Below are 27,257 nucleotides of genomic sequence, written 5' to 3'. Positions count from 1 at the left end.
GTGACAGTTCTGTTTAGGCTGAGACTTGAAGAATAAAAAGGAACAAGCAAGAAAAAGAGTGAGTGGCATGACAACTAAGCCAGATATTTTAGTGAAGAGTTGACAGATTTGACAGCATAAGAAATTTTTACTTTTTCACTAAAATATCCTACAAGGTTGGAGGCAAAACAAAGATGAGGTGGGGGTGGTTTTTAAATACAAAACAGAGAGGACTTTTTGTATTGATCAAGTTGTGGGAAAACATGTATTCTCATTCGCAATAGGTACAGGTAGGTGTAAGTTAATGCTGACTTTTTAGAAATCAGTTTTCCAATAAAGTTGGGCCTCCATATCCATGGGTTTCACATCCAGGGATTCAGTCAACCATGGATTACATTTGCTGTTGGCTGAATTCACAGATGCCGAACATTCGCATGTGGGGGCCAACTGTAAGAGATGAGCATCAGAAATTTTGGTGTCTGCAAGAGTTCTAGAATCAGTTTCCCTGGGATATCAAGGGACATCTCTATATGGGAACCTGGTTTTTTGGCGATGCTGGGTCTTCATTGCTGTGTGGGCTTTTCTCTAGTTGCCACCAGCGGGGACCACTGTTCCTTGTAGTGCGGGGGCGTCTCATTGTGGTCGCTTCTTTTATTAAGGCCCTAGGGCCGTACAGACCCTAGGGCTTGTGAGCATTAGTGGTGGCAACACAGGCTCCATAGTTGCTGCTCAGGGGCCCCAGAGTGCAGGCTCAGTAATTGTGATGCACACGCTTAGTTGCTCCAAGGCATGCGGGATCCTCCCGGACAAGGGGTTGAACCCATGTCCCCTGCACTGGCACGTGGACTCTCATCCCCTGCGAAGTCCTATGGGAACCTTTTGATGTCGTGGTTTTGGTTGTGAGAAGGTATCCTAAGGAATGATTGCCAAGTGTGTCATATTTTATACAAGAATGTTTGTAGTATTGTAAAATATGAAGCATCCTAAACAATCTATAGGGGGTTGAGTAAATAAATTATGTTACTTCTGTGCAGTGGAATACTAGCTACTATGCAGTTATTAGGGCCTCCCAGGTGGTTCATTGGTAAAGAATCTGCCTGCCAAAGCAGGAGATGCAAGAGACATGTGTTTGATCCCTCGGTTGGGAAGATACCCTGGAGTAGGAAATGGCAACCCACTCCAATATTCTTGCCTGGAAAATCACACGGACAGAGGAGCCTGGTGGGCTACAGTCCATGGGGTCACAAAGAGTCGGACATGACTGAGTGAGCACAAACACATGCAGCCATTAAGAAGGATAATATGCACAGTGAAGGGAACCATCAACAAAAGGAAAAAGCAACCCTCTGAGTGGGAGAAGATACTTGCAAATGATTTGTGTCATAAAGGGTTAATTTTAAAATAATAAAGAACTCATGCAGCTTAATATTTTTAAAAAGAAAACAGGTTAAATAATGAGTTTAGTCGCTAAGTCACATCTGACTCCTTTGTGACCCTAAGGACTGTAGCCTGCCAGACTCCTCTGTCCATGGGATTTTCCAGGCAAGAATACTGGCGTGTGTTGCTATTTCCTTCTCCAGGATCTTCCCAACCCAGGGATCAATATATAATTTATTATATATATTATATATATATTATATATTATATATAATTATATATAATATATAATATGTTATATAATTATAATTTATTATATATATTATATATTATGATAATATATACTATAATATATAATATACATGGTATATTATATAATTAACTATAATTACCATGTATATTATATATATTTGTTATAATTATTATTTATATAATTTTATATATATAATATAAATATATGTTATTTATATAATTATAATAAATATATATAATATAATATTTATATATACAATATATATTGTAAGATGTGTATATATTATAGAGGAAAGTCAATAATTATATACTCCAGACTTTTCAACAGTGAATATGAAATTATAAGAGATTTACCTTTTGACTTCATGGATTTTTGTTTAATTTTCAGTATTTGTTTAAAATGTGTTAGTTTTGTAAGGGAAAAAAGTGATTTTGAGTGGGAAAAAGAACATTGAAAATGAGCTTAAAAATGTTTACTCCTTTGCTAGTTTACTGTTTCAAATTTCCTGTTTCTTAGTGCCAAAGGGCACGGTGATTAGATGAGAAGGATATGGCAATAGCAGGCAGTCGCCACTTAGCTTATATTCCCTGTGTTTCGTTGGTTTATCATTTCTCTCCTTTTACTAGAATTTAAGCCCCATGAGAGAGGAACTGCATGTCCCCTGCCGTATCTCTTGGATCTAGAGCAGTGCCCCGCTCAAAGTAGGAGCTCAATCGTATCAAACGAGTGTATATTAATAATTGAAAGTGAAAGAGAAGTTTCAGCTGAGATCATCTTGGTGACTGTCTGAGGAAGCCCCTTCCTTCTCTGCCCTTGATTTCCTTTTGCCGTTGCTGCCATTTCCCCATGTTATTTCTCAGTGACCGTTTTGCCACCCTCCCGCAGTTCCCGTGAGAATTCTCACCCTGCCTGTTTCTTCTCTCTCCTGTCCCCAGCAGGCGTGGACACTCCCGAGCCTCTTTCTCTCCTGGCACCACGCCTAAAGGAAGCCTGGCTCCTGGGCTGCCACTCATGCCCGGTTGAGTTTTCCCCACCTGCTCACCTGATTGCCTGACCTTTAGAGCTCACCCTACAGCCCTGATCAGTAGCCTAGCATTTTCATTTCTCTCTTAGAAGAAAAAAAGTTACCGTGATTCCTCCCTTCTATCGTCCCTCCTTCCCTCCGTATCGTTTCGGACGGCTTCATCAGTCACTACTCTTCTGGCAATTCCGCTCTGCTCCCAGGATAATTGCTACAGACAGCCAACAGTCTGTCGGTGCCACTCCGGTTGCCTGGATTGGATGGTGTTGCCGTTGCTGGTGCGGTGGCGGTCGTTTATCTGACTGCTGCGTTTCTAGTTGGCCACGTGGTCTCCTCCCACTCTCTGCCGCTCCCCACCCTTTCTGAAGCCTGTCCTCATCTTTCTGCCTCCTCCAGCCCCTCCGTAGGAAGGGAGATGCATGGGTACTCTCTGGAGGTGTGGGGAGTGGAGTCCTGGGCTCCTCTTAAGTGAAGGGTCACTTACCCACCCGCCTCCCCACAGCACCCTTGCCTTTTTGAGGGGACAGCATCACCAGTCCCTCTGAGACGGCAGCAGCCAGCTTTCAAGTCTCAGCCAGCCACAGTCACTGTGCATGTGGTACTGTGATTCTATCACGTGGTATTTTTTATTGCAAATATGCTACACTCTAGTTAAATTGCTTAATATATACTAGACAGGGACTATAACCATTATTGTAAAACTGTTTCTCTGAGGGGATAAGAGTGTTTTAAGTCCAAAATAATTGGTTTATTATTAAACCTTCTTACTATAATGCCTTCCTAAGTTAGAACTTTGTATTTGAGTGGTGATATTTTAAGTTAATGGTTGACAGGTAAAAGATATACAAAGAAAGAGAGAGAGATAACTTTATTAATTTTCAAAAGAACAAATTGAGTCATGTTTACGACATTGATTTTTTTTTAATGAATGTAAACTCCCAAGAGTACAAATAAATTTGTACCTATCTTTTCTCACTTTTCAAGTTATTAAAGCATTTCTAGCATATGAAGAGAAGGGCTTTAAGTCACTTAGAATCAGAATTTGCTTTATTAACCATGGAATATGATTTCTCCTTGATAACTAGCTATTGAAGTTTAGATTTGGATTTATAACACAACTGCAAAATACTGCTCATTCGGCAACTAGTAAAATGCGTATACAAAATCCACTAATTCCAAGTTTATATTGAATAGCTATTCTATGCTAAGTATTCTAGACACTGAGCTTGCAGGGAAGAAAGAGGTACAAAGGGCAGCCAGAAACCCATTCTCTTTGACATAGCAAAATGTGTATGTGCATTTACCCTCTATCTTAGCAATCCAGCCTCTAGAAATCTACCCAGAATTAGCTGGTGAAAATACATAATTTGGTGCAAAATATGGCATAGTGAAAGACTAGGAACAACACAGATGTCTATCTGTTGACAAGCCATGGTATGCCTGCACAGTGGAGGCTGTCTGCCCACCACACTCTCTGTACCTTGGAAGCAAGTCCTTTCTTGAAGGGGGAGCTGATCAGAGTATCTCCATGTCTGTCATCAGCAAGTTTGGGTTTTGTTCTAAGGACCTGTTAAAGAATTGTTAATGGAAAGTGGCATCAAGTATCAGAGGTTTCTATGTGGACATTAGATCATAGAGGACCCAGGAGAGCTGTTAGTAATCTGGGCAAGAAATGCTGTTGGCAGTGAAGATGGAGAGAACTACACAAAAATTGCAGATACGTTTTGGAGGATTTAGTGCTAGGAGGATGTGGGAAACAGAAATAGTTTTAGTAAATGCACACGGTTGTGTAAGGGAGGCTGATGTACCTGCTTAGCTGAAGTGCCGCTTCCCACCATGGGGACATCCCAGCAGCCTCTTCCTCCTCCCCAGGTCCTGCCCAGGTTTGCCTTTGATATGTCAGAAAGGCTACTCTGAGAGTATGGTGTTAACTTCTCTGGGCTGCCTGTTAGCAGCATGCCCCTCTCTATGTACCATGTACGTGCAGTGGGGTGTCACGTTGGAGCTTGTCTGTATCTTAACACATGAAGAAGGGGAATATGGCAAAGCTGCCTGGTATCGGGGGAACAATGCAGTGAGGCAGCGCTTCTGAGCCCAGTTGTATGCAGAGCACTCTGCAGGGCCTGCTGAGAACTGCACAAGGCAATGATGAGTAGAGGAAAGAACACCGTGGAGATGGAAGGCTCCATCTCAAGTCTAAGCTAATGATGTGACCCTGAGCTGGTCCTCTGGAGCCTCATTGGTCTTGGATATATTTAATTTAAAATATCCCTTAGACATCCATGTGGAGACTTCAGTTAGATAGTTGACTGTGTGATTTTGGAGCTTGGAGAGTGGTCACACCTCAAAGTGCAAATTTGAGACTCTTCAGTTCTATATGGAAACAGTTACCTGGGGAGAAGATATAGACAAAGAAGTGGGGCTAGAATTGAGTCCTAAAGCACTTGAGGATTTGGAGGTTTGGCTGAGAAGGTGCTAACAGTTCCATACAAAATATGAGGATATTTTATAGACATGTCAAATTCGGTATGTTTAAGACGGAACTCCTCTTTTTCTCTCTTTCATACCAGGTTAGTGGCATTATCCGTCATGCTTCATCAGAAACTTAGGGATTGCCCTGGTCTCCTTCATCTCCACATACGTGGTGACCAAGCCCTTTCTCCTTTTGAATATCTTAGCACTCTGTCCTTTACTGTCCATCTCACTCCCATTGCCTTGGTTCCTGTCCTGATGATTTCTCACTTGTATTTCTGCAGATGCACCCTGCTGATTTCTCTCTTCCAACCTCACCTTCCCTCCAGTTCACTTTCTGCAGTTTCCAGAACCTTTTTTTAAAATGTTAAGTCTCTTGCTATGGTTGGCATATTTTACAAATATGTTAGTTGTGTTGTTGTGCTCAATCGTGTCCAGCTCTTTGCAACCCCATGGACTGTGGCCTGCCAGACTCCTCTGTCCATGGGATTTCCCAAGCAAGAATACTGGAGTGGGTTGCCATTTCCTTCTCCAGGAGATCTTCCTGACTGAGGGATAGAACCCAGGTCTCTTATGTCTCCTTCATTGGCAGGTAGATTCTTTACCACTTCGCCACCAGGGAAGACCCTCTTCAAGAAATACAGGGCACCTGGTTAAATATAAATTCCAGACAATAATTGTGAGTATGCCCCAGGCAACGTTTAGGACATACTTAGAGTAATTATTGTTTGTTTGTCTAAAATTGAAATGAACTGAGCTTTCTCTACTCTCTGTCCAGAAATCCAGTCTTGCTTTAAAAGTCATAATAGTTCAGGGTAAAGTCTAAATGTCCTAATGTCACATTATAAATTCGGTGTGTTCTGACCTCTTTGTGCTGTGTGAACTACTTAACGATGTCCTGAATTCACAGTACTGCTTTACTCCTTCATACCTCTGAGCGGTGCACTTACCTTTTCCCAGGATGCCCCCTCTTCTCAGTTTTCTGGTTAATTCCAGTTGTTAAGACTCAGTCATTATCCTCTCTAGGAAGTCATTTCAAACCCCCTACTCCCCACCTTGTGGATAATAATAGAAACACCAGCTTTTCTTCTGCTGTCTGGTAACATTCTTTGCTTAATATTATCACAGAACTTCTCATATTGCAAATTTAATTAATTTTTTACCTGTCTCTCTTTCCTAGATTATGAGTTCCTTAACAACAGGGTCAAAATTGTTTCCTTTAACTGTACCCTTGGAAGGTAGTGGGCTCTTAATGTGTGAAGGAGCTAATGAATGAGAGTGAATGAGAGAGTAGGAAAGAACCCATAACTCCACTCTTCCCACCCTGACTCCTCCGTAAGTCTGTGTTGCAGCAAGCTGCTTCCTTGGCCTGCCCTCCTCTCTGCCCCCAAGGAAGCTGCATGAGAGTCAGAGCCAGGTTTGATCCCCTGCATACCCAGGGCCTTGAAGTGTAGGTGCCCAGTGTGTATGTACTGAATGAAGAGTGCGAGAATGGATGAGTATATCTTGCAGGACTCCAGGTCCTGTTATCCCTTGCATCAGGGGCCATTATCCCTGCACTGGGTCCTGGGGAGGGAAACCTCCAACCGTGACATTTTCGAATCTCTAGGGCAGATTCTGGACAGTGGGAGCTGCAGCTTCTCTGACTTATGTCTCACCTCTTCTCACACAACTCCACTACTTCCCCCTCCCAACCTAGGGGAGAAGCCCTCTTTTCTCCCTACAGCAGCTGGCGTATAACAGCTCAATAAATGTTAGCAGTCATTCACATATGGAGCCTCTAGGGCTCAGCCCCTCTGTCATTTCTCTCCCACTCTCAAAGCCCATGCCCTGAAAGCCATGGGGACCTGACATCACTTTCTCTTCCAGGGATTGTGGTCTTTACCACTTCTCAAACAAGGAGCAAGGTTTTCTTTGTCTCCCACCAGGGCAGTTCAATTAAAAGAGGACTAATATTGGCCTCCCGATGCTTACCACAGGCTGTGTTCTTACACTGACTGTATAGAAAGAGGAGGCAGAGTAAATCCACCCCATATACACCTCAGCCCAGGCAGGCCCTTTACCTGGTCTGTATTGTGAATGGGGAGACATGGAGGAAAAGTAAAAAAAAAAAAAAAAAAAAAAGAGGACTAATATTAAATGGCTCTAATTAATTTTTTATTAATGTTTAACTGCTAGATTCCTTTTTCAATTAAATAATTGTGTCTTTATGCTCAAAGGTCTTGTTTTTTTCATATATATGGAAGTTCATTTGTTTTATTAAGGGAAGTACCACCTGCAAAAACTATTAATGGCTTGAGCTCTGTGATTAGTTCATTTTAGTGACATTTTGAGATTTAATAATTAATCTGGCTCAAGTTCAAAGAAAGAAAACTCAATGCCAGAAATTCCTAGCCAGCAAGGAATATAAACAAACCTTACAATTTGTTCCCTCAAGTAATAAGAACCATTGAGATCAACTTCTTGCAATTAGAAATGTTTTGAGAAAATGCAGGAGGAAAGTTCAAGAAAGCATGTCAAAACAACGAGACTCAGTCTGCATTTTCATTATTGTAATTGATCAAAGTCTGTTTGCAGTAGACTTGGATGTGACTAAATCAAATGTGACTTTGATTTGGCAGAGGCACACGAGTGACTGGCGGGAACACATAGCAGGAGCAGCTTCTGTTAAAGCAGAGCTTGCTTGGTGGTTGTTTCATTCTAATAGCTTTCTAAGCAACCCAGTGCTATCATACTCACCTAGGCTCTGTCATTTATTTACCCTTTTGGCTTCTACTCCCATCCAGGCAAGATTAAATTCATTTTTGATTACTAATCTAACAGGCGTTGCCTCTGGTCTGAACAAAAAGTACCTTTGGTGACCTATGTACCTTTCCCTCGACCCCATTTTTTTCCTCTTCTCTCTTTCATGTATTTTTAAAAGGGTGATCTAATAACTTATTATTTCATCCTGGTAGTGCAACTTGTAGAACTAGAAAATGTAGTTGAAACAATTTGGCAATATTTTCAAGCTTAGGCATAGCTACTGCTTTTGTGAGGTCTGAATTGTTTCTTGATATGTTGCAAAATGGACACTGCAAAAGGTAATATTTATTTTAGAATATTTTGAAGCAGTTATAAACCAAATTCTCATTATAATTGTGTTGATTGTAGGGGTGGAGTGTGTGGCATATACTGGGAGGCTACTTTCTAGATGAGACCACTTTATAGTAGCCAAATGTCTCTAAGGTTTGAGGACCTGTGTCATACTTCATGCCAAGTCTTCACTTAAATCTAGTTATTAAATCTTTTTGTATTCTTCAAAATGTTTTTTTAAAGAGACTCAAAGGTAGCATGGGCTTCCCAGGTGGCTGAGTGGGTAAAGAATCCACCTACAATGCAGGAGACTCAGGGAACCTGGGTTCCATCCCTGGGTTGGGAAGATCCTCTGGAGGAGGGCATGGCGACCCAGTCCAGTATTCTTGTCTGGAGAATCTTATGGACAGAGGAGCCTGGGGGCTACAGTCCATGGGGTCGCAAAGAGTCGGACAAGACTGATGTGACTGAGCAAGTGAAGGCAATATATTCATACTTTAAAATTTTTAGTATCCATTATGCTAAAAATTATTTATTGGTATATAGAGTTTAAATTATGGAAAGAACATGGAGCTGTCAAAGTCAAATATATTGTGTATATCACATGATCTAGTGAGAGGTGAAGAATGTATAGATAGGGGAGAATGTGTTTAGTAATTTAAGTATTTTAGAAAGTTGATCTGTTTCTAAGGCTAAAATTAGCATTATAATATCTTTATCTTATGTGTACTTTGAAAGATATGTATCTACATTCAGTAGTTATTCGAGATATATTTATACTAAGTTTTTGCCACAAATGTATTGCTAATTTATAATTTTAAATTAAGACTTTAAAAAATTTAGGTTCATGTTTTTTGTATGTAATATAACTGGATCATTATGAAACAGCCATGTTTTTGTTGTTCCCATAGAAAGCTGAAAAAAAATCCAGTGACATGGGCAATTTCATCATTAGTCATAAGACTGACTCCTAAGCTTTTACTTGCTTTTGAATACAGTAAACTTTCTAACAATGAAACACTGCCAAATTTACTTTAAACTATATTTAGATTTTTTTAATCTTGAGATTTCTTTTGTATTTAAGTTTGAACATAGTTATATGTGATATACTTGAAATTCACAAGTACTTGAAACCAAATGGAGACCATTTATAAATACCAAACTCCAGAGGAGTGTGAAGGCAGAATCTTAAAGAAAAAATGGGTTATATTATATGTAACTGTGTTCTGTCTGCCCTTCTTCCTAGCTGGATTCATAGCAATTTAAAAATAAACATTAGAGTTTCCTAATAAAGAACTGACCATTAGCTCTATATTCCATTTCCAGTTCTATTTGTATAAAAATTAGAAAATAATTTTGAAGTCTATTACAGAGTTTTATCTTTAAATGAATATCACACCATCATATGTATGTATATAGACTGTGTTACCGAAATACTCCTTGACAGAAGAATTTTCCATTGACTAGGTGAGACTCTAAAGAGAGAGATAAGGTTAGGGGATTGAGCTCCTGAATTATATCATAAAAACAGTTTTTCATTTTTATTTATACATACATGTGGCACATACAAATAGGCAGACTCAATTAAAAAATACTAGTGACACTTTACATATCTTAAGCCACTAATAATGGGTCATTTATATTTATCTTCCTCTTGTTCAAAAGGTATATGTGTAATAGTAAATACTCCTAAATGGTGTTATATGTGTTCTTAGATCAGTGTCCAAATACTCAATTCTTTTTAATAATTTAGACTCAGAATTGTTCATTCCTATACCTCTTGTCCCAGTGTAGCCTCAGACATGCGGAATGACATGGATACCAGAGACAGAAAAACCTTGGGTAACCATTGTAACTCGCTCGGTTCTCAGCCCTTTTCTTCCTCCAGTTGCAGTTGTTCAGTCTCTAGGTCATGCCCTACTCTTTGGAACCTCATGGACTGTAGCACGCCAGGCTCCTTTGTCTTCTACTGTCTCCCAGAGTTTGCTCAAATTCATGTCCATTGAGTCAGTGTGCTATCTAACCATTCCATCCTTTGCCACCCCCTTCTCCTTTTGCCTTCAGTCTTTCTCAGCATCAGGGTCTTTTCCAGTGAGTTGGCTCTTTGCATCAAGTGGCCAAAGTATTGGAGCTTCAGCTTCAACTTCAGCATCAGTCCTTCCAGTGAATATTCAGGATTGATTTCCTTTAAGGTTGACTGGCTTGATCTCCTTGCTGTCCAAGGGACTGGCAAGAATCTTCTCCAGCACTACAATTCAAAAGCTTGATTTTTCAGCACTCAGCTTTATTTATGGTCCAACTCTGACATCCATACATCTTGCTAGTGCTCAATAATTTCAATTGTGTCTGACTCTGCAACCCTGTGGACTGTAGCCCACCAGGTTCCTCTGTCCGTGGGATTCTCCAGGCAAGAATACTGGAGCGAGTTGCTGTGCCCTCCTCTAGGGTATCTTTCCAACCCAGGGATCAAAATCAGATCTCCTGCATTGCAGGTAGATTCTTTACTATCTGAGGCACCAGGAAAGCCCAAGAATACTGGAGTGGGTAGCCTATCCCTTCTGCAGGGAATCTTCTCAACACAGGGATCGAACTGGGGTCTCCTGCATTGCAGGTGGATTCTTTACCAGCTGAGTTACCAGGGAAGCCCAGAAAGGCTTCCCTGACCAGGAATCAAACCCAGGCCATGAGAGAGCTGAATCCTAACCTCTAGACCACCAGGAAGTGTCACATCCGTACATATCTACTGGAAAAAACATGGCTTTGACTAGATGGACTTTTGTCGGCAAAGTGTTGTCTCTGCTTTTTAATACGTTGTCTAGGTTTATCATAGCTTTCCTTCCAAGGAGCAAGCATCTTTTAATTTCATGGCTGTAGTCACCGTCTGCAGTGAACTTGGAGTCCAAGAAGAGAAAATCTGTCATTGCTTCCACTTCTCCCCCTGCTATTTGCCATATACTTATTAAATAATGTTAAGTTTTGTTCCAGTCAAGCTGAGGTATCCACAAGAGAGCACTTATAGATAGCTCTCTCCCTCCTCTCTGATAACTAGGCTATGGTTCCAGGGTTCAAGTTTACATTGCCTCACTTTCCTTTATCTCTCCCAAGACATCATCTTAGAGATCTCTAGTTCTGTTCCATCATTTGTTTTACCTCTTTTTTATAGTCCAAGTAGTCTGTTCTGTTATGCAATATCTCCAGCTGTATATTAGAGCCTATTTCATCATCTTGGAAAAGTCACATGTACTAGAGTTTCACATACGGGACTATATGATTGGAATGGGATTATATAGTAATAATTCCTAACGTCTTTGAATCAACATGTCTGAAAATTGCATTTTCAAGCTTCGTTTTTGTCTATATTTTGCTCATTAAAGGAAAAAACAACTTTAAAAACTCTTGTCATTGCTGTTGTTCAGTCACTCAATTGTGTGTCCAACTCTTGTGACCCCATGGACTGCAGCACGCCAGGCTTCCCTGTCTTTCACCATCTCCTGGAGATGGCTCTTTTTTGTCATTACCACACCTATTAATTTGTAACATTCGGGAGAACAATAGTACAGTTACTAAAAGGGCTTATCTTAAGCAGGGCTCTTAGCAAAAGAAATGACAGAGGATGAGATGGTTGGATGGCATCACCGACTCAATGAACATGAGTTTGAGTAAACTCCGGGAGTTGGTGATGGACTGGGAAGCCTGGTGTGCTGCAGTCCATGGGGTCGCAAAGAGTCGGACACAACGGAGTGACTGGGCTGAACTGAACTGAACTTAGCAAAGAAATAGCATTGAAAAGGACTTGAGCTGCAACATTTTAGGGGCTTGCGTTCTTATCACCGAATAAATAAATAGTACACAATAAGTAGGGCTTCTCTGGTGCTCAGCAGTCAAGAATCCACCTGCCAGTGTAGGAGATGCAGGTTCAATCCCTGGGTCAGGAAGATCCCTTGGAAAAGGAAATGGCTACCCAGTTCAGTATTCTTGCTCAGAAAATCCTGTGGACAGAGGAGGCTGGCAGACTCCAGTCCATAGGGTTGCGACACAACTTATCGACTAAACAACACGACCAGCATAATAAGTAACCATTAACTTGTCTACACTACAAAAACAAGGTTAAGCTTGTTAAGGGCATACAAAGTTGTTTTTTTTTTTAATCTCCTTTTCAATGTAATCCTTCACAAACAATGGTGATTTATAATTTGACTAAAGAAATACAGAAATTCAAACATTTAACATGATACTTTTCACAAATGAGTTTGTCTGTTTTTCCAATATCAAGTCTCTACTGTAAACAACTCAAGCCTAAGCTAATTTGCTCCAGCTAAACACCCCTGGTGCCTGTTGAAATGAGATTGTCACAGAACAATGGTCATTCATAAACAACATATTTGGGGAAAGTTCTGAAATACCAGATTTTGGTGCAGCTTGTGCTTTCTCTGTTGTCAGTATGTGGTTTTTGGGTTTTTTTCCTCTTCTTCCCTGAGTTTGGTTGAGAATTATATCCTTCAGTACTTGACTCCAGGGGACTCTCTGATGTGACCTTCTCAGAAACAAGTTGGCCTCATGCATGACTTTCTGTTTCCCCACCCCACCAGCGTCAGCTTCAGTGGAGAAGGGCCTTTGGAAGCCAGGGCAATGGTGCAAGACATGGAAGGTTTGGTGGGCAAAGGCTCTTTGTCAGATGGGAGTAGGGAGGGAATGAGGCGTCATCTGCCTCCCAGGTAGTGCTGTTAATTTGAGTGCTGCATATGCTCACAACAGTCCTTGTTCATTTCAAGCAATACTTTTCCTCTATTTAGTGATAACTGACATTTTTGGAAAGCTTGAAAAGTCCTTCTGGTGGGGATACAATGATGATAATCCTCAAAATCTATAGCAGAGTTTCAGTGCACAATGTGATGATGCTACTCGTGGGCTCAAGTAGCTGAGAGTGGATTGACATCAAGTTACAGGGCACTGAGTACCTAGCAGAGTGTCCCAAAGTCTAGCATTTTTCCCTGCAATGAAGTCCTTCATTCTGATATTTCTGGCACTATTCATTCCTTTATGTAGATTCAAATTTCCATATTGTATCATTTTTCAACCTAAAATACTTCCTTTAATGTTCTTATAGTACAGGTTTGCTTGTGACAAAAACACACCCCCCCCCTTTTTTTTTGGTCTGAAAATATCATCATGCCTTCATTTTTAAAGGATATTTCCACTGAATATAGGTTTCTAAATGGACAGTTTTTATTTTCTTTCAGTATATTAAAGTCATTCCATTGTTCTATATGCCTCGCATTGTTTCTGATGAGAACTCAATATTATTTATCTTTGTCTCATAAATGTCTTTTTGTAGATTTTAAAAGATTTTCTCTTTATCACTAGTTTCTTGCAGTTTGATTTGATAAGCCTTGGTTTTGTAATTTTCCTACTTGGAGTTTTTGTAGTGTCTTGGATATGTAGATTTATATGTTTATTTACTTGACATATTTTTAGTCATTATTTTGTTTCTCCTCTCTTCTCATGCTGTGATTCCAGTTACATGTATGTAAGACTGCTCAATATTGCCCCAGAGCTCACTGAGGCTCTGGTTCAGTTTTTAACCGTTTTCCTCTCTTTTGCTTCAGTTTGTATAGTTTCCATTGTTTCCAGATTTATTGTTTTTCTGCAGTGTTTCATCTGCCGTTAACCATATCCATTACATTTTTAATTTCATGTATTGTATTTTTCACCTCTAGAAGTTCTATTTGGTTCTTTTTAAATGTTTCTAGTTTTTTTTTTCTTTATGTTGCGTTTTCTTTTACATCTTTGAACATATTTATAGTAGCTATGATAAAGTCTTTATTAATTTCATCATTTCTATCATGTTTCTATTTTGTATTACAGAACTAGTTTTGTATTACACTTTCCTTCTTTGTGACTGGATGATAAACATTGAAACAGTACATTATTTACTGTCTGTGTTTTTTATCATCCTTTTAAAAATGTTGAGGTTTTGTTTTTTGGTTGATTTGTTTTGGAGTATATTAATTTACATGTGAATCAGCCCAAACTTTTAGAGGCTTTATTTTTAAGTTTTGTTCAGGTGGATCTAGAGAAGTTCTGTTCAGTAGGAGTTTCTGCAGTGATGGAAATGTTTTATATCTGTACTTTCCAAGATGGTAGCTACCAGTCACATTTGATTAGTAAACACTTGAAATGTGTCTAGTACATTTCAGGAACTAAATTTTACATTTTATTTTAATTTAAATTCTACTGTATTGGACAGTGCAAGTGTAGAGTTACATCTTAGTTAGTTAGTTAGTTGGTTCAGTCGCTCAGTCGTGTCCGACTCTTTGTGACCCCATGGACTGCAGCACAGCAGGCCTCCCTGTCCATCACCAACTCCTGGAGTTTACTCAAACTCATGTCCATTGAGTCGGTGATGCCATCTATCCTCTGTCGTCCCCGGTCTCCTCCTGCCTTTAATCTTTCCCAATATCAGGGTCTTTTCAAATGAGTCAGCTCTTCGCATCAGATGGCCAAAATCTCTTCTTGTGTGCTAATTTATCCTTACTCCTATGGAGGGGTCTTCTGAAGTCTCTATACTAAATGCCCTTCAGGTTTGGTGAGGAATCTCTGGTAGATTAGAATTTAAATGTCTCCTAGTCTCATGCAAGCTGCCATAGCTGTTCAATTTACAGTTCCTCAGTAGTTATTCTTTAGCCAGAAATTGACCTTCGTGACCCTGTAGAGTCTCATCCACATACAGATTAATACTTAGCTGAACACTCAGGGTACTCCTGTGCAGGTTTCTCGAACTCTCTCTGTGAGTGTTCTGATGCTCCGCCCATAGATCCCAGCTTCCTCAGACTCCCTGACCAACTGTCTCTATCTCTCTACCTCAGCGAGAGATCACCAGCCTCTGCTCGGGTTCCCTGTTCCTGTGCAGCAGCCCATAATATGCCTCCAGGCGGAAAGCTGAGGTGAAACAGGGGTCATCTCATTTGTTTCCCTTCCCTCAAGGATCGCAGTAAGGCACCAGCTGCTGTTTAGTATTTGAAGAGTTTAGTGCTTTTGTCCAGTTTTCTAGTTGTTTATGGGCTTCCTTTGTGGCTCAGCTGGTAAAGAATCTACCTGCAATGCGGGAGTCCTGCGTTCAATTCCTGGGTTGGGAAGATCCCCTGGAGACGGGAAAGGCTACCAACCCCAGTATTCTGGCCTGGAGAATTCCATGGACTGTACAGTCAATGGGGTTGCAAAGAGTCAGACATGACTGAGCAACCTTAACTCACTCACTCACTAGTTGTTTATGGCAGAGGACCTAGTCTGGCACCAGTAATTCCATCTTGTGTTTTCAAGCCAGTAAGACTGTGTCTTACTAACACCTTAGTTCTCAATCCGGTGGTAATGGTTGCTGCCTTTGCTGGAGACTGTAGCACATTAAATTGGAGACTTTTTTTTTTTATCCTGGCAAAATTTTGAGTTTTGTTCATTCTTCATAAAGATAGCAATTAATGTAGGAATTCTGCTATTTACAAAATGTTCACAACAAATAGTTACTCAATGTATGTCACAAATTAGTGGCTTACATTTTTAAGTACTTAGAGGTATAAGTATTAAGACTCTATTTCTACCCTGAGGCAAGAAAGAAGGACAGGTATAAGTTTGGTGTGTTTATTTTGAATGGAACAGAATAAACATTCACTATTTAAAAATCCACTCATTGGAGAAGGCAATGGCAACCCACTCCAGTACTCTTGCCTGGAGAATCCAATGGACAGAGGAGCCTGGCAGGCTCCATAAGGTCACAAATAGTCAGACACAACTTAGCGACAAGCATGCACACACATCCTTTAGACTCAACGTGTGCAGTTTGGCTCATCTCATTAAAGATGCTTGATGTCGTCAAAAAAAAAAAAAAAAAATCCACTCATACCCTCTTCTGTTGTACTGTTAACTGCCCAGGAGTAGCCAGTTATTTCCCAGTCTTTACAGCAGGCTGCGGAAGAAGACACTATTGTAATCTCCATTTTACACATGAGGAAACGGAGACACAGAGAGGTTAAGAACATTAACAGGGTCACCCAGCCAGTCAGTGGCAAAGCTGAGATCTGTATGCAGTTAGTCTTGCTCCAGAGCCCATGTTTTTAGCTGCAAATTTTCAGAAGATCAAACAGTGTGAACAGTATCCATATGAGTATTTGAGATATAAATGTTTATGCATACATGGTCAATGTATTCCCACTTCCAGATAAAGAAACTGCACCTGAAAAAATTAAGTGACTTTCTTTGTGTCACAGATAGTAAAATGTAGATTTGGGATTGAAACTATGAGTGTTTGGGTAAAAGAATTGTCTATGTGAATAGTCATCAGAGTGCTGTTTTTTAAATGAAAAAGTGACATATTGGAAACAAAAATAGAGGTAATCATTAAATAAGTCATGGTGTAATGCAAGTGATAAAATATCATACAACTATTTTTTTTTTTTAATTTAGAGAATGTAAAAAGGTGGTGGTGGCTTAATCACTAAGTTGTGTCTGACTCTTGCGACCCAGTGGATACAATGGACCCAAGGTCCACCAGGCTCCTCTGTCCATGGGATTTCCCAGGAAAGAATTTTGGAGTGGATTGCCATTTTCTTCTCCAGGGGATTGTCCCAACCCAGGGATCAAACCCACATCTCCTGCATTGCAGGCAGTCTCCTGCATCACAGGCGGATTCCTTACTGCTCAGCCACCAGGGAAGCCCATGTTATAGGATAAATACTTATTTTAAACATATAAACATTTATGTAAGACCTACTTACCCTTGGTTTATTCCTAAAATGCTGAAATAATCAATGTTTCTGTTGATAAACATATTGAGACTTAAGGTGACTTTGTTCCAAGGAAATAATTTAAGGGGAAAAACTTTGCTTTATAGTAATTTCTGCTGTAAAATAGGCTTTGTTAAAAAATTACTTCTGTTTATCTCTAAGTCTACAAATTTCTATTTTTTCTACCTACTTTCATTTTATCTACTCCAAATATTTACAAAACTAGATTTCCTTTCATAAATGATTTATGTTCAGTTTAATTCTTCTGGAAGCTGTTGGCAGGGGTCTGGTAACAATTAGTTTGAAAAAAAAGACAAAAATTATTTTCTAGGGAAAAACTATGGTTTCCATGTTTTTCAACTTTAAAATCTTTAGTCTTCATGTTAAAATAATTAACATATTCAGATTGGCTTTTAATTTGCCTCAGTTGGTGTTATAGGAAACTACTTGGCAGAGTATGGTGAGTAAAGAGGCAGAAAAAAGTGAAGGCAGAAAAAAAGAACAGCCTCTGCCCTTGGCTTCCATCTCTGCAAAGGGCATCGGCTTGCACCAGCTGTAAGACTACAGGAGTAGAGCTGAAGTCCATCAAGGTGTTAGGACTGTCCCTCTTACACCTGCATACCAGCTTCTCAGTGGGTTTTGCTACCTGTGGTGGCTACTGGTGCAAATTTAGCACAGTCCTGATCTGAATGGGTGAATGTAACTCAGATGACCATTATATCTACTACCGTGGGCAGGAATCCCTTAGAAGAAATGGAGTAGCCATCATAGTCAACAAAAGAGTCCGAAATGCAGTACTTGGATGCAATCTCAAGAACGACAGAATGATCTCTGTTCGTTTCCAAGGCAAACCATTCAATATCACGGTAATCCAAGTCTATGCCCCGACCAGTAACGCTGAAGAAGCTGAAGTTGAACAGTTCTATGAAGACCTACTAGACTTTCTAGAACTAACACCCAAAAAAGATGTCCTTTTCATTATAGGGGACTAGAATGCAAAAGTAGGAAGTCAAGAAACACCTGGAGTAACAGGCAAATTTTGCCTTGGAGTACAGAATGAAGCAGGGCAAAGGCTAATAGAATTCTGCCAAGAGAATGCACTGGTCATAGCAAACACCCTCTTCCAACAACACATGAGAAGACGCTACACATGGACATCACCAGATGGTCGACACCGAAATCAGATTGATTATATTCTTTGCAGCCGAAGATGGAGAAGCTCTATACAGTCAGCAAAAACAAGACCAGGAGCTGACTGTGACTCAGATCATGAACTCCTTATTGCCAAATTCAGACTGAAATTGAAGAATGTGGAGAAAACCACTAGACATACAGGTATGACCTAAATCAAATCCCTTATGACTATACAGTGGAAGTGAAATATAGATTTAAGAGACTAGATCTGATAGACAGAGTGCCTGATGAACTATGGACGGAGGTTCGTGACATTGTACAGGAGACAGGAATCAAGACCATCACCAAGAAAAAGAAATGCAAAAAAGCAAAGTGGCTGTCTGAGGAGGCCTTACAAATAGCTATGAAAAGAAGGGAAGCGAAAGCAAAGGAGTAAAGGAAAGATAAACCCATTTGAATGCGCAGTTCCAAAGAATAGCAAGGAGAGATAAAAAAGCTTTCCTCGGCGATCAGTGCAAAGAAATAGAGGAAAACAGTAGAATAGGAAAGACTAGAGATCTCTTCAAGAAAATTAGAGATACCGAGGGAACATTTTATGCAAAGATGGCTCAATAAAGGACAGAAATGGCAGGAAGCTAACAGAAGCAGAAGATATTAAGAAGAGGTAGCAAGAATACACAGAAGAACTGTACAAAAAAGATCTTCACAACCCAGATAATCATGAAGGTGTGATCACTCACCTAAAGCCAGACATCCTGGAATGTGAAGTCGAGTGGGCCTTAAGAAGCATCACTATGAACAAAGCTAGTGGAGGTGATGGAATTCCAGTTGAGCTATTTCAAATCCTGAAAGATGATGCTGTAAAAGTGCTGCACTCAATATGCCAGAAAATTTGAAAACTCAGCAGTGGCCATAGGACTGGAAAAGGTCAGTTTTCATTCCAATCCCTAAGAAAGGCAATGCCAAAGAATGCTCAAACTACCACACAGTTGCACTCATCTCACATGCTAATAAAGTAATGCTTAAAATTCTCCAAGCCAGACTTCAGCAATATGTGAACCATGAACTTCCAGATGTTCAAGCTGGTTTTAGAAAAGGCAGAGGAACCAGAGATCAAATTGCCAACATCTGCTAGATCATTGAAAAAGCAAGAGAGTTCCAGAAAATCATCTATTTCTTCTTTATTGACTATGCCAAAGCCTTTGACTGTGTGGATCACAATAAACTGTGGAAAATTATGAAAGAGATGGGAATACCAGACCATCTGACCTGCCTCTTGAGAAGCCTGTGTGCAGGTCAGGAAGCAACAGTTAGAACTGGACATGGAACAACAGACTGGTTCCACATAGGAAAAGGAGTACATCAAGGCTGTATATTGTCACCCTGCTTATGTAACTTATATACAGAGTACATCATGTGAAACACTGGACTGGAAGGAGCACAAGCTGGAATCAAGATTGCCGGGAGAAATATCAATAACCTCAGATATGCAGATGACACCACCCTTATGGCAGAAAGTGAAGAAGAACTAAAGAGCCTCTTGATGAAAGTGAAAGAGGAGAATGAAAAAGTTGGCTTAAAGCTCAACAGTCAGAAAACTAAGACCATGGCATCTGGTCCCATCACTTCATGGCAAATAGATGGGGAAACAGTGGCTGACTTTATTTTTCTGGGCTCCAAAATCACTGCAGATGGTGATTGTAGTCATGAAATTAAAAGATACTTACTCCTTGGAAGCAAAGTTATGACCGACCTAGACAGCATATTAAAAAGCAGAGACATTACTTTGCCAACAAAGGTCCATCTAATCAAGGCTATGGTTTTTCCAGTGGTCATGTATGGATGTGAGAGTTGGACCATAAAGAAAGCTGAGCACAGAAGAATTGATGCTTTTGAACTGTGGTGTTGGAGAAGACTCTTGAGAGTCCCTTGGACTGCAAGGAGATCCAACCAGTCCATCCTTAAGGAGATCAGTCCTGGGTGTTCACTGGAAGGACTGATGTTGAAGCTGAAACTCCCAATACTTTGGCCACCTGATGCGAAGAGCTGACTCATTTGAAAAGACCCTGATGCTCGGAAAGATTGAGGGCAGGAGGAAAAGGGGATGACAGAGGATGAGATGGTTGGGTGGCATCACCGACTCAGTGGACATGAGTTTGGGTGGACTCCGGGAGTTGGTGATGGACAGGGAGGCCTGGCGTGCTGTGGTTCATGGGGTCACAAAGAGTCAGACACGACTAAGTGACTGAACTGAACTGATCCTTTCATTCTGCCAAGGAGAAAGAGCTTTCATACTGACATATCATTTCAGAGGGTCTTGAAGAGTCTGGAGATGAAGTGGAGATGGCCTCGGACTGAAAAAAGAGTTCCATCTACTTCCATTATTTCCAGTATCATATTGAGGGACTTCCTTTGTGACAAGTGGTCACCTGGCCTGAGAATTCTACACCATATATATATGAAGGAAAAGCCTGGCTCTTCTCACTCTCAGTCATAGCAGCTATCTCTAAACTCATAGTTACTATGGTTGTTAACTACTCATACAGAATTGATCTGTGTTATGGAAATTGTAAGAACATTTATAAATATTCCCTCCTTCACATGTTTTCTTCGGGGGAGAAGTTTCATTAGATGCATCCTTCTTTGTGTCTAGAAGTTTTACTTTAGTTACAGTTATAACCTCCCTAAATCTTTTCCTAGAAGTACAGGCCGTTATTTTAAATGTGATTTTAAATATCAGTGTTTACCTTGTTGAAGAACTATTTTTGCTTGAAATTCATGTTAGAAACAGAAAGATTTCATCATTCTTTTGAATACCCAGATGTGTAATTTTTTAAAGTCTTGATATTAAAAAATAACTTGGGAGAACTTGTTTTTGACAATTTTCTCAGATATTAATTACGTTAACATATTATAAATAACATACATATTCTTCAAGAAATATTCAGGACTTCCCTGGTGGCTCAGACAGTAAAGAGTCTGCCTGCAATGCGGGTGACCTGGGTTTGATCCCTGGGTCAGGAAGATTCCCCTGGAGAAGGAAATGACAACCCACTCCAGTATTCTTGCCTGGAAAATTCCATGGACAGAGGAGCCTAGTGGGTTTCAGTCCATGGGGTCACAAAGAATAGGACACGATTAAACGACTAACATACACATTTTAAATAACATGCATATTCTTCAAGAAATATCAGATGTTTTTGTGACCTTCTTAAAGAAAAATCAGAAAATACAGATAAGCAAAAATTACTTTTTTTTTTTTTACTATTTCACCTGTTTTTTAAGATACTTATCTTTTCAAATTTTAACATCTCTGAAATCAGAATGTGAAGTTTAATTGCCTTTTTTAGTGGTGCGTATCAGTGATGCATCTTAAATTTGATGGTCTTATTTTCAGTAAAATACAGTTATAGATTCATTGTTGTTTGGGGGTATGTGCTGTGTGCTCAGTCGTGTCCAACTCTTGGCCATCCCACGACCATGGCCCACCAGGCTCCCCTGTCCATGAGATTCTCCAGGCAAGAATACTGGAGTGGGTTGCCATTTCCTTCTCCAGTTTTGGGGGTATAGATCCTTACAAATAGAATAGCAAATCTGAGTGATGGATCACACAAATTGCTTGCACTGATTGGAGGAAGCATTTCCAATAGCAGAGTGCCTTTTTGGAACTGGTGTCTAAGGCATGCTGAACTCTGATTCTGTGTCTGTCCTCCTCTTCACTGCCATACCACTCTGGTGGAAAAAGGAAAATTGGTGGGTCTTGGTCCTGGTATGCGTTAAATCCCACAGAGAAAAGACTGGCAGGAGCACCTCTGAGGCCTTCTCACGTCACTTCATCTCCAGTAGAAGTACACATAAATAGCTGTTATGTTTGGAAAATCTTTTGATAAGAGTGACTTTAATGTTCTTGTGTAATATTTCGTATCTATATGTACTAATATTTCATGTTAAGTGGTTTGTTTCACTTCCTGGGAAGTAAGTATCTCTATTTCGTCTTCCCTCCTATCTTTTTATTATTGTATACCAGGACATAGCTGTTCAATTCAAAATAGCATCAATATATAATCAGATAGCTTTTTCAGAGTTACCCTGTAGGTATCTATATATTATTTAAATGTAAAGCAAGAATCATGTCTATATGTACTTTATTTTTTTACTAGCTATTTTATTTTTATAAAACCTGTAGTTTGGGTTTTCTTCTAACTAGAAATTTAATGATTTCTTCCATTTATACATGCATGCAGGAAATAATGAAGAATGAAAAATATAGAGAAGAAATCCAAATGAAAAGCCAAGATTTTTATGAAAAAGAAAAGCTTCTTCAGGAGAGCAACAAGGAACTTGCTCCACCAGTTCAAACTCAGATTAAAGGGCATGCCTCTGCTCCATACTTTGGAAAAGAAGAACCCTCAGTGGCTCCCACCAGCACTGGCAAAACCTTTCAGCCAGGATCCTGGATGCCACAAGATGACAAGGGCCACAATCAATGAATGTGCTGTGGTAAAATTTTATTTATATGTATGTGACTATTTTAACAAATAAAAGTAAAAAGTTACTTTGTGCTTCCCAACTCTACTATAGTTCTCTTTTCTATTAAGCTTAAGATCTTGTTTTTACTGTTGCATAAGTGTGAGGTTATCAACCATCAAAACCTAGCTTCTTGTAGACCTAAATCCTTCACTTGGTTTATTCAGTCATCATTCTTTGTTTATGAATTTGCTTAGTTTTTTCCTCTTTTATTTGCTTTCATATATCTTGGTAGAAATGGTAAGGGTAAATAAATATTGAGCTCAGGAGAAGACTGCTATTTCTATAGATTCTAAAGGACTAATTTCTATAATTCTAAAGGATCTGTAGAAATTAGAGAATATAGAAATTCTCTGTTAATGAATTCTCTTAGATTTTTCCTTCTTTGGATTGCTCCCATTTATCTAGGAGGAAATGGTAAGGGTAAATATTGAGCTTAGAAGAAGACTGCTATTTCTATAGATTCTAAAGGATTCTAAAGGACAGTAAGATTCTAAAGGACTAATCAAAAACATGAACTTGGGTGAGGCATGTGGAGGCCAAGAAAATTTACTTGATAATGAAAAAAAAACCTATCTTGATGAGTAGATGGGACAAAAGCTAGTTTATGGTGGGATTGAGGTTGGAATTTTAAAGAAAGGAATTTGAACCAGTAGAAGTAAAGAATCTATCACAATAGTCTGAAAGGACAGTAAACAAAGAAATGGTACAGTAATAGTTTAGTTCTGCAAGATTAAAAATTACTTTGAAGAAATGGAAAATAGAGCAGAGTTCTCAGAAAGTGATTCCACTGTTACTCAAGATTACAGTGATTTGTATATTGAAGAAAAGTATAGATACATGATAACATTAAAACAGATTATATACAAGTGTGTTTTAGAAAGGTCATACACTTTCTGAAGTGCACAATCAAGTTTCTGTTGCTAACAGTTCTAATTCCTTTTTTTTTCCATTTATGGTTTTCTTTCTCAGACTTTGAACTTTTTATTTTGTATCGGGGTACAACTGATTATCAATGTTACAGTAGCTTCAGGTGAACAGCAAAGGAGTCAGCCATAAAATGTACCCATTTTCTCCCAAATCCCTCTCCCAGTTCTAATTCTAATATAGTTCTAATAGTTCTAATTCTAATATAGAGATCACCCAACAGTGTTTGGCATTGTAACAACTACTCAATAAACATGGACTGATGAAAAGACTCAGATCTTAATGCTCTGAATAATATAAGAAAATCCTTGGTTAAGTGTTTAATAATGAATTCCTAAAAACACATAGGTTGAGATTTTTACCTAATAGAAGATAAAATGTTTAATTGCTTAAGAAATAAACTACAGAAACATTGATAAAATGTTACACTAAAACAAGTAATCAAATGTAATCACCATAATACGTAAGGAATGACCAAAAAAGCCCTTAGGTAATATTAACATTCAAGCAGCCCAGTTGCTATCAGGCTAATTATTCTGTCTGTTTACATTATTATAAAGTAGTATTACATTTTGGCAAAAAGAGGAACCAGCTCCTAGGCAATATAAAAACATAAAATTTGTTGTGTAATTGACTGTAAAGTAACATGGTCTTGAATCCTTGATTACAGGAAAAATTATAAATTCTAACATGCTAGAATAGAATGCTTCTACTACCAAATTCCTACCAGCTTATTAATTGTATTCTGTATACATCTTTTACAGATGTTTGCCATGGAGGCTGTTTTGTGCGTGCATGTGTGCTCACTCAGTCCTGCCCTACTCTTTGCAACCGTATGGACTATAGCCCACCAGGCGCCTCTGTCCATGGGATTCTCCAGGCAAGAATACTGGAGTGGGCATTTATAAGGATCTTAATATATATGACAGAATTTACATCAATTTTAATTTGTATAGTTTTCATTTTAAAATAACTGTTTTAGAAAAATAAAATCTTAGCCAATAGTTAACAGTAAGATGATGATACTGGCCTGCTATTAAAGTGGGTACTGTCAAAGTGATTTTGAGAGGTGAGAATAAAGTTTGTAGTAATCCATCCACATTACTTCCCTCTAGACTAACATTTTTAGAATGACTGGTTATACTGTTAGGTGGTATCAGAACAGGGTTCTGAGAACATTTAGTCCTACATAAAAACGAGACTATAAACTTGACCTAATTAAGACTGCCTTTCTAAACAATCTTGTTTTTATACAAGGCTTTTAGGCCAGACACATGCACTGCAGAATCAAAATTTTACATAAAATATTTACTTGTCTACCATATTTCATATTTTAAATAGTTGTATTTGGAGTATTTGCAAGTTTTCTAATGGAAGTGTTTTTCGTCATCTCTTCAAGACAGACTCCAAACCCACACAGTTTTAAGTTCAGAAGTTAAAATGTTCATTTTAAAATAGTGTCATATATGCCTTAACTACTCTCAGATAAATCCTTCCTGACTTTTTATGCCTCTGCTATACACGCATATAGCATTTTTCTCCCCAAAGCCCTTATTACACAAATTGTTCAAGTATACATGTATTGCTTGTTGGGTTTAACCATATAAGTCTAGCCTGTTAGATATCTGAAATTAAAAATTTAAAGAAAAAAAAGGAGGAAATAATTTTCCGCACTATGTTATCCTTTTTCATTCCTATTTTTACAAACAGATTTGTTATTTCTTACTTTTATCAACCTTGATTCAGTACCATCATATTGATTTTTTTTAATGCTATCTCATTAAGCACACTGTTTAAAATGTAACCTGAATTGACTTAGGTTTTCTCAAACTTAGGCTTTCTCAAACTGTGCTCTTTGAAGAAGGGCAGAAAAGAGGGGAGGAAAGTCTATGATAATCAACATAACCTAAAAGACTCCAAGCAATCATGCAGAAAGGAATTGCTTTACCCCGTTTCCAAAACTTTTGGTATTTGAACACAGAACCCCTTTTAATATGTTGGAGAAATACAGAATTTGTCCTTATACATTTATTACAGATATGAAGCAAATCCAAGTGAGCCTATATTCAACTGCAAACATAAAAATAATCATTCCTAAATAGGAATCACACTTCCTCTAACTTAAAACCAGATGAGGTATAAAGTGCCCCTAAGGATAGGTGAGAAGCTGTTTGTTATAGTGGATCTCAGCATTGGGTTTCCAGCTCACTGCATCAGAAGCCTATTTCTTTTGCTCACTGTGATGTCAGGAAGTAAGTTTAAAATGCCCTTGCACATCTGATACAATAACACCATACTTAAGTTTACCACAGGGCACTATGGGTCAAATTCTGATACACAAACTTTTGGGGAGGGAGGCAGTATAATGTTTGTTATAGGCAGCCTTGTTTTTCCTTCAAAACCAGCCATAAAACGTAATTGATTATACTACTAAGAACTTCAGAAACAACATAATAGGTTGGTAGTTTTTAAAAGAAGTATTCTGGGTAACAGTAAATGGGATTCAACTGTAATAGTATGTTATAACAAGACTGATTTTGCTGAAGAATATCAAACCTCACAATAATTATCAAACCTCATAACAATTAAGTCCCCAACTTAATTTTTCAACTTCATGATACTGAACAGAAACTGTTGAAGTTTGACCTTATCTCGGGCTAGTGGTATGCGCTAGGACACTCTTGATGCTGAGCAGTGGCATGGAGCCACAGCTGCCAGTCACCCAACTGCAAGTAAACAGCTGATACCCACACTCATCCTGTTCCCACACAACCATCCTGTTTCTCACTTTCAGTACATTATTCAGTACATTTTCAATCTGTAATGGGTTTATCAGGATGCAATACATCCCTACCTCTGCAACACACACAACATATAGACACAAATATTGTAAAACCTTGTTGATCTCAAATGTATAAAATGGCTCTATAAACGTTGGGAAAAGCTGAAGAAACAACAGCCTATGTCAAAGAACTACAAAATTGTATTAAGACCAACAGGAACCACTAGAAACCCTATTTTAGTTAAATACCTTTTAACTGTCAAAATGAACAATGAAACCATAGCTTTAGTAGATAACTAAAATTTTTAATTTCAATAATACAAAAAGCACATCCAAGATCACCTGAATAACTAATTTGTAATGAAACACTGAATTATTTCAGTGCCTGGAGTTGCAGTGTATTGCTTGCACTGGCATCAGAAAGAAACTGACAACCTAAAGTAATAGTAATTAAGTATTGTTCAAACCAGTCCATAAACATTCTCAGAGGTCCTTAGGTTCTCATATTGGAGGAACATTGCTCTCAACTTTTACAAGTACAGTTGACCCTCGAAGAACACGGGTCCAAACTGTGTGGGGTCACTTATACACAGAGTTTTTTCAATAGTAAGTACTACAATACTACATGATCCAGGGTTGGATGAGAAACTGGGGGTACAGAGGAACCTCGGAACTGCAGATACAGAGAATCTGCACGTAGGAACACTGTATAGTGAGGGTCCACTATAAGTTATTTTCGATTTCGAGGGAGGGCAAATGTTCCTAACCCTGTGTTGTTCAAGGGTCAGCTGTATGCTTATCTACAAATGAAACTCATAACCCTTTGTAAGGTGTAACTTCTGTAACGTATCTAACCTGAATTATTATCCCCTCCCCCCAAAAAAAAGCTCAGGACCTCTTTATAAAAAAGTATCAAATTTATTTCAATATCTA

The 27,257-nt window shown here is 38.9% G+C and overlaps 1 protein-coding gene and 1 non-coding gene across 4 annotated transcripts in view; both read left to right on the top strand.

Moving 5' to 3' along the window:
* Positions 1–26,769, top strand: part of NDUFAF2 (NADH:ubiquinone oxidoreductase complex assembly factor 2) — a 160,276-nt gene extending 133,507 nt beyond the window's left edge. Inside the window, exons 4-5 of one of the 3 annotated variants that reach the window (XM_061129737.1) lie at positions 22,333–22,606; positions 24,307–26,769. In XM_061129737.1, coding sequence (XP_060985720.1) covers positions 22,333–22,578 — 246 coding nt within the window. In that variant the 3' untranslated portion in view covers positions 22,579–22,606; positions 24,307–26,769. Of the gene's footprint in view, positions 1–22,332; positions 22,644–24,306 lie in introns of those variants that run through there. The other 2 variants (XM_061129736.1, XM_061129735.1) reach the window with 2 other exon arrangements.
* Positions 7,060–7,195, top strand: LOC133046891 (small nucleolar RNA SNORA51). The gene has a single exon (XR_009690593.1). It is a non-coding gene; the product is annotated as a small nucleolar RNA SNORA51 (small nucleolar RNA).
* Positions 26,770–27,257: the final 488 nt, after the last annotated feature.

This window comes from Dama dama, chromosome 25 (assembly GCF_033118175.1).
Source record: "Dama dama isolate Ldn47 chromosome 25, ASM3311817v1, whole genome shotgun sequence".
Classification (NCBI taxonomy): domain Eukaryota; kingdom Metazoa; phylum Chordata; class Mammalia; order Artiodactyla; family Cervidae; genus Dama; species Dama dama.
The sequence above is the reverse complement of the archived record's forward strand: the minus strand, read 5'-3'. Positions and strand labels throughout refer to the sequence as shown.